Source organism: Acanthopagrus latus, chromosome 1 (genome assembly GCF_904848185.1).
Source record: "Acanthopagrus latus isolate v.2019 chromosome 1, fAcaLat1.1, whole genome shotgun sequence".
NCBI classification, from domain to species: Eukaryota; Metazoa; Chordata; class Actinopteri; order Spariformes; family Sparidae; genus Acanthopagrus; species Acanthopagrus latus.
The window spans coordinates 23847824-23856313 of NC_051039.1; the positions used below are offsets into that span (position 1 = coordinate 23847824).

The following is an 8490-nucleotide window of genomic DNA, read 5'->3' on the forward strand; positions in this document are numbered from 1 at the left end:
TGATGGAGTACTGCAATGCTGTTTTGCTGTGAAGATCCAGAAATCTTTTGTGGATGAAAAAACTTCAGACTTTCCAGACCTGAAGCGATATCAGCAAAATATCCTAAATTTATCAAAAGGAAAAGTATTCATTTAGCAATAAAAATCCACTTTAACGTTAATATTATCATATATGACTTAATAAGATACTTAATACAGATGAAAAAATATGTGAGCAGCATTTTTTTTTTAGTGTTTGTTTGGTGGTGACTGAATCGGAGCAAGTTTAACAACTATAAAGACAGATAGGTGGTTTATCTTAACAGTTTCCAATTTAAGCGTCAGGATAAATCAGACAGGACATGAGATAACAGAAAAGAAGAACGTGTGTCTTGTTTTTTCCTCCTTGGGTCTCAGAAAATGATTTAATTGGAAGCATATGACTTCTGAAACATGACAAGAGGCAGTTTTATTAAGAGGTTTAGTTTTATCTTTAACTATGTAATATATATAAACATGATATGAAAGTATATCACAGTACATCAGTTTGTCAACACTGGGACATTGTTTGGTGTGCGTCCAAAATGAAACAATTAATTGGAGGTTAAAGTGACTTTTTCACTCATGTCTGTTCACATCTCTATTTAGTAAACACTGTGTCAGTGGGATGTGAGTGTGTTTCATTTCAGATACATTCTGCTGCAGTACAAATGCAAAACCACAGAGAACGTGTCAGACCAGTATCTTATTGACTGCACTTTTACAGAAATTAAGCTTTTTGAAAAAAATCCTCAAATTTCAAGCAAAGTATAAAGTCAGTTACAGTAACGGGACAAAATGTATGTTACTTCCATCCATTTACCTTAAGATCGGATCCGATCAACAATGATGAATTCAAGGACACGCAAAAAACAGATCCTCCTGCTTGGATAGTGTTTGACCCACCCGAGATCAGAGGAGCTCTTCTCCACTGATAAACTTGTCAAGAAGGCCAGCAATAAGTCAATAAGTCTCTACAAACTCATTTCAACACCCATATTTAGTATCTATATCTAAAATCTATACATAAAAATTTGCTGTTTATTCTTGCACTATATCATGTAAATATGTGTAAATGTCAATTCTATTTTCTTTCCTTTTTAATCATATTGTCTATTTTGCTACTGCTCTGCTCTTGTAACATTCTGACGCTGCTGCAACAAGCAAATTTCCCCGTCTGCAGGACATTAAAGGATTTCTGATTCTGATCAACTATGTCTTACAAGGTGTCATTTTATCCACACGTATCACATAGTTTATTATTTGACCTCAGCACAGATTTCATGAAAAAAAGGCACCTCCAGGACGCTCTGAGTGGCTCAGGTTTGATGGTTTGTCTCGATCTATGGCTTCCTTTTAATGAAAATCAGTGTCTGTCAGTTCACCAGCTCATCCACCATCAGTACACCAGAGCATCCAGCAGCCAGTACGATGCATTCACTATCACAGTGCGTGTACACCTTAGTACCAAGCAGTTCCAGTGCTGTGCATTTGAAATGTTCATGATTGCTTGCAGTGTGCTTCGGTTTGACAACAGAGGGCAGCACAGGCCTGTCAGTGGGAGGCTGCCTTCAAGGGATGTTGAAAGACTACAAATACACAGCAAACAAAACACATACTTAACAGATCTTTTCAGAGTTACTTCAAACATTTATTAAGATCTCAGACTGTTTTTTTACTTGGAGATTCAGCCATTAAAAGAGCAGCCTTATGGTCACACAGCAGGACAGAGGATGCAGTTTGCGGCTTACAGCTGTGTGAAGGAGGTACTCCTTGTTGATGTTGGACAGCAGGCGCACAAATCCGAACGTAAAAGGAAAAATGGAGCCTCTCCCTTTGCAGCACGTCTCCATTCACCCATTTAAACCCCGTTCTCACTTCTGATATTTGAGACGAAGAGTTATCAAAATCCCATCATTTTAATAATTGTAACTCATGATCACTTGTATAAAACGTTGCTGGACACTGGAGGAAGTACAGTAGGCTAAATGTCTTACATGACATATTGTTCATGGTTATTACTGTTGCTGACAGCAATACTGTTGGTTTTCAATTGTCAGCTGCCAGCTGCGACTACTTACGACAGGAAAAAGTTTTGAAGTAAAGTGCGCCATCATCATCCTGTCTACCAGTCCTGCTCTTGGTGTCTTGGAGGCAATATTTCATTCACAGACACAGAAACACTAAAAGTTGTCTGGAGGTCACTTAAAATAAAAAACTAAAGATTTCCGTCTGGAATAACATGCCAACATTCTTCTTCTTCGTCTTTTATTCTTTTTTTAAAAAATTATTATTATTTTTAATGTGCAACAAGCTGTGAAACACTGACGCATCAGCACTGCGCCAAAACGGACAGTTCCATCTGCTCCACACAAAGAACCCTGTCAGCTGCGCACATCTGGACTGGTGTCAGGATTTTTTTCAGACTAATTGTGAGCGAACATAAAAAAAAATAATAATAAAAAAAACAAAAAAAAAAACCCAAACATCTGCAGCAAAATATTCAGCGCTGATTCTCGTGTCCATCGTGCAACCTGACGCATGCGGAACGAACGAGTCCTGATGTTGCCGTCGAGCATTAATTAGTGATTGGGTCGCCCCCCCTATATAAAGGAGACGCACCCACTGCTCTGCTCTGTCTCCAGTCAAGCCAAGATGAGCTACGGATCTGAAGTCTTCTCCTCCTCCTCCTACAGGAAGATTTTCGGGGACTCTCCCCGTTATGCGTCCTCTCCCTCGCGGTCTGCCGGGAGCGTGACCTCCCGGGGAGGGTACCGGTCCTCCTCTCTGTCCCGGAGCCACGTCTCATCCGTGCCCTCGTACAGCAGAAAGTCCGGCCGCTCCTTCTCCTCCATGCCGCTGGAGACCTTCGACCTGACACAGAGCAGCGTCCTCAACAATGAGTTCAAAATCGTCCGCACCAACGAGAAGGAGCAAATGCAGGGTCTCAATGACCGCTTTGCGATGTTCATCGAGAAAGTGCGCAACTTGGAGCAGCACAACAAAGTGCTGGAGACGGAGTTGACGGCGCTGCGTCAGCGGCACAACGAGCCGTCCCGCCTGGCCGAGCTTTACCAGCAAGAGATCCGCGAGCTGCGCTCCCAGCTCGAGGAGGTGAACGGAGAGAAGTCCCAGCTCTTTCTGGAGAGGGATAGCATTGAAGACGAGCTGCAGAAGCTCCGGGGCAAATACGAAGAGGAGTTCCGTGCCCGGGAGGAGGCGGAGGTCACCCTCAAGGTGTTCAAGAAGGATGTGGATGATGCCACCATGGTGCGCCTGGACCTGGAGAAGAAGGTGGAATCTCTGCTGGACGAGATCAGCTTCCTCAGGAAGGTGCACGAGGAGGAGGTGGCCGAGCTGATGGACATGATCCAGGCTTCCCAGGTGTCCGTGGAGATGGAGGTGTCCAAGCCGGACCTCACCTCCGCCCTCAAGGAGATTCGAAGCCAGTACGAGTCCATGGCGTCCAAGAACCTGCAGTCGGCCGAGGAGTGGTACAAGACCAAGTTCGCCGACTTGTCCGAGCAGGCCACCCGGAGCAACGAGGCCATCCGCGCCAGCAGGGAGGAGATGAATGAGTTCAGGAGGCAGCTGCAGTCCAAGACCATCGAGATCGAGAGTCTGAGGGGAACCAACGAGTCTCTGGAAAAGCAGCTGCGGGAGATGGAGGACAGGCACCATGTGGAGATCGGAAACTACCAGGTAATCGCTTTTTAATGACTTGTTGGGCGCTTCTCAAAGAGGTGATGAGTGAATACAAGCTCATCGTGTCACTCAGGTTTATGTACACTGAATCGAATTCGCTGTGTAGGGTTTTTTATTTTTTTTTTAATTGTCTGAGGAGTGAATGTCAGAGCAGTATTACTATCAGGAGCAGCCGCTGTGCGTCGGGCTCTGTCCGTGGTGCTGAAACCGTCTCCCCTGGGACAGCGCGCTCACAGCTGCATCTGACAACGCCCACTGCGCGTACATGAGCCCTGAATGAGTGATTCCTCACAAGCGCTGCTTTGGATTCAACAATTGAGAATATGTTTTCAGGACAAAAAATTACAACGCATGCTGCTCATAAATGACCTTAATCTGCAGGCTAACAAAGGGACTGACAGGTCTTTGTTCGGGCACCAACATTATTCCTCTGCCAGCAATGTGGCCAGATTATTATTCCTGTTTTACTGTGTTGAAAATATGGAACCCTTGTCAACGTTTCTGAGTTGTTTTCTTGCTGTGTGTTCTTTAGGACAGCATGGTGGAGCTGGAGAATGAGCTGAGGACCACTAAGAGCGAGATGGCTCGTCACCTGAGGGAGTACCAGGATCTGCTGAACGTCAAGATGGCACTGGATATTGAAATCGCGGCTTACAGGTTGGCCTCTCTCACAAAAGCAACTCAAGTGAAAGAGCATAGTCTCAAATCAGATCTCACCTCGCCCTCTCTAACCCCTTACTACCATCCTCCTCTCTGCAGGAAACTCCTTGAAGGCGAGGAGACCCGCATTGGGACAGGGATCACCTATCCTGGCCCCACCATGGGCGTAGGTGCCGGGCAAGGCTACAACTACCAGTCCCGCATGTACACCAGCTCCAGCAGGGGCTCCAAGAAGGAGGGCAAGGACGAGGACCAGCAGCAGCAGCAGCAGCAGCAGCAGAGCAAGTCCGGTGCCAAGGTGACCCAGCGTGAAGTTTACGAGGAGACGGTGGTCACCACCAAGAAGATGGAGAAGCAGCAAGACGGAGGCGATATTCCCACCAATCAGAAAAACTAAGAGCCCACTGTAAGCTGGGTTCTGACCCCTGAAGCTTCCCTCTTACCCTTCAAACCCAATCCTTTCTTCATTTCCCATCCTAAAACAAACCCTGAGCCTTTACACTTAAACACTTGTTCTGAAAAGATAGGTCTGCTTTTGCCTTCTTATCTTTAACGGGGTAATATGTAAGAACTGTAGTCTATAAGATTCAAAAATTGAGAAAATTGGGAAATAACACTGCAGACGTTGTGTCAAACACAACTTTGTACTGTGTCGCAGAGACATTTATTGAAGTTGGTGACAGTCACAGATAGTAAACAAAACCATCACTCCCCCGTTCCTCTGAGCTTCCAATCTGGGCATGGGCTGCTCCACGCTCAGCCCCTTAAAAGGGGCAATATGAAAGAGTTTTTGTTTCAAACATCCCAAAATGAGCTACAATTATAATTATAGTTAACAACATCAAAACTCCCCCTGTGCTCTGAGCTGCCAGTCCAGCCAGGGTCAATTAATTTGACCGCTAACTGCTCTGGTTAACTGAGCTAAGTGCTAGCCAGCTGCGGTTAGTAGCTACTTTGGAGATATACTGCCCCCTATTTGTGGCCTAATCGGGCATATTGCAACTTTTAAGTAAGGTAAGAATGCCGTGGCTTCAGTCTCTGTGTTGGCTGCCCCTAAGCGTTCAGAGTGCAGGGTCTGGCTGTTTGTTTTACGTGGGTTCAATCTTCCTCGTCCCCCTTTGTCCCCCACATGTGTCCCCCAAGGGAAATCCATTATAACTCTCCTGTTACCATCACTCTATACAAACCACGGAACATCTGTTCTCTCTCTTTCACCCAGTCAGCATCAGACAACACTTAGGTAGCATCTCTAACAGAAGTTCCACTGGTCGTTCACACACGGGCCTAATGTTGCATCAATATGTGATACAGGAACACCACAGTAGATAATAATATCTCTGGTCATTCACCACTAACACAAGCTGTGAGATACTCTGAACACATTCCAATGGAAGCCGTGTGTGTGTGTGTGTGTATGAAGTGTTACATTTAACGATCTGAGGACTCAAACACATCAGCTGGTGTCGGTTACTCTTTCTGCATCCACTTATGCGATACAAATAAAATTATTCTTGATCTAATAAGGACAGTTTAATAAAGAAGCACACAGTCTACAGTTACAAGAAAACAGCCAAAAATAAGTACCAATATGTGATAGTGTCTTGCTGAGCCATTATTTTAAGCCTCTTTACTAAAAATGGAGTTCGTAAGCAAAACGTCTGCTTAAATCTCCTCTCGCACAATCGTTTTGATCACAGCCGATGGTGCTTCAGTGCCCCAGTCAGCTCTGCATGACAGCAGTATGGAGGAGGATGAACGTCCTCGGTCCTCCTTTTTTAACTCCCTGGCGAAGTTTCACTCTTAAAAGTGGATTGTTGTAGCTATAAGAATGAGAAGCCAACAAGAAAACAAATGTATTAATCGAGGATAATTTGCATGGTGTATGTAGATGTCATGCATGGAATCCATCAACCCATCATTTGGCACCGTTTCATCCTTTGGAGTTAAAACGCCATGCTGAGCATCATCACGCACAGTGCTCGCTGATAAATGTAATAGACATGTGCTTGTTAGCCTGTAGGCTAGATCTGGAGACTACTTGTTATAGCTCTTTCTGTAGGATGTGACTTAGGTAGGCTTCTCTGCTGCTGATGCTATGAGGATGAGATGGAAAGATCCTCTTTAAGGCGCTTATATAGGATTGTCAAAGCTACCTAATTTGGTAATAATGAGCAGTTTTCACAATGTGCTAGGAAAGATGCAGGCAAAAGGGAAGCAAAAATGCTTGAAAGGAGGCAAAACGATGAGGAAGGGTGGGGGGGGGGGGGGGATTCCTCTCCTGAATTGTAAATTACGCTTTAGCAGAAAAGACTCTGTATGGTCCATCCATGTAACGCCATTCCCCATGTGCCATCGACGATGCTTTCGAGCCCCAGAATCCGCACCATGATACTCAGCCAGAAGAAAATAAAATGCCATCAACATTCATCACAGATTCAGTCAGAAGCTGCCAGACCATCATGTGTTTGAAACTACTTGACCTTTGTCTTTATAACTGTGGCCATGACTGGATAAAATGGCTGTTGTAGTACAACCTCACCACTAGCAATCCTTCTGTATGAGCGTGTTTTTCTGCTTGTGCACTGCCAACTTTGACACAGCTATCTTGTTCTGCTGCTGCTGCTGCTCATGGCGTTTGCACGCCCTGACAAACTGCACTCACAGAGAAAACAAAAAAAAAACAAACTATTGATTGTACGGGCAGACTGTTCTGGATTGGGTTCCGGTTGTTTAGCTTGAGGCTCGTGATAAGTATCTCAGTACTGTAGTGAGTGTGTTTATATCTCTACACAGTGGCCTATCATATCTGGAATTATTTGAGGGGCAGCGAAATCTGGAATGTCAGGCAATTTGTTTTATGGATAAATGGATTCAAGTGTGAAGCGGGCAGGGAAGAACCTCAGATGTACGATAAATATAAGCAGCATTTATAGTATACAGCTATAACAATGGATGAATGGTTCGTGGGTGCAAATGTCAAGCCTTTATCTTTACACTGTAAACCAAAAGAGTTTTCATTGGTGTCTGAGGACAAAATGTCACTACTTCAACTTCTACAGCACTGCCAAACTTTTTTGAACGCCACTTCATGAAAAAGAGCATCAAGTATTTTCTGCAAATACAGTACGTCACCAATCCAAAAAAAAAAAAGAAAACCAAACAACAACAATCAAGATTTAGCCATAGGACAAATACTGTAGGATGTGAAATGCCTTAAAACACCAGCAGCTTTTATTCTGGCCATGTGTGTGATGTGTATGATTCTGTTCAGTGGGGTGTTTAATCATTATTCTCTCTTTGTTAGTGTTTATTAGAGCTACCATGACTACAGAAGCATAGGGATTGAATGTAGTTGACATGCTATTCTCTTTACTCTTGTTACTACTCATGTATTGCTGTATGACACCATATCAATAAAGACTTGACATTACAGAGGCACATGACTTCATTGTGTTCATGTGAACGCACACACACACACACACACACACACACACACACACACACACACACACACACACACACACACACACACACACACACACACACACACACACACACACACACACACTGGTACATGATCTGTGTAACCGATCGAAACACACATAATCCCATTAGCATCATATTGATGGTGTTTTGATAACTCACCACAACATTTACTGCACTGGTTTGATGGGTGATAACTGAAGAATAATGATAGCGGTGAAAATTAACGTAGTAGATTTAGTCAATACTGCACTTAAATATAGCTTTAAAATATATGCACTTGAACGTTTGTTTTCTATTCTTAGACTGCATTATTTTACAGAGGGAAATAATGTACACTACTACATTTATTCAATATCTATAAATATCATTTACTTTGCAGATTCAGATTTATGATACAAAATACAATCAACAAATAAACGTACTGTATGATTTACAGGTTAAGAGGAGATTAGATAAGACTCAAAGGGGCACAGTGTATTTCTGTAGAATTCAAACTCAGTATTATTTACAATATTAACGAGGTAATATTACAAACTCAGAAATATTTATTTTTCCATAAGCAAATGAACAAGCTGTTCTAAGAGGAAAATAAGGTCCCAGAACACTGTGTGAAACTAGAAA

General features: G+C 43.4%; 1 protein-coding gene across 1 annotated transcript; it reads left to right on the forward strand.

The window, feature by feature from the left end:
* The first annotated feature begins 2454 nt into the window (after nucleotides 1-2454).
* Nucleotides 2455-7826, forward strand: inab (internexin neuronal intermediate filament protein, alpha b). The gene is made up of 3 exons (XM_037116786.1): nucleotides 2455-3720; nucleotides 4256-4380; nucleotides 4483-7826. The coding sequence occupies exons 1-3, from the start codon at nucleotides 2674-2676 to the stop codon at nucleotides 4778-4780; spliced, it is 1470 nt and encodes a 489-aa protein (XP_036972681.1). The 5' UTR covers nucleotides 2455-2673; the 3' UTR covers nucleotides 4781-7826.
* The last annotated feature ends 664 nt before the right edge of the window (nucleotides 7827-8490 follow it).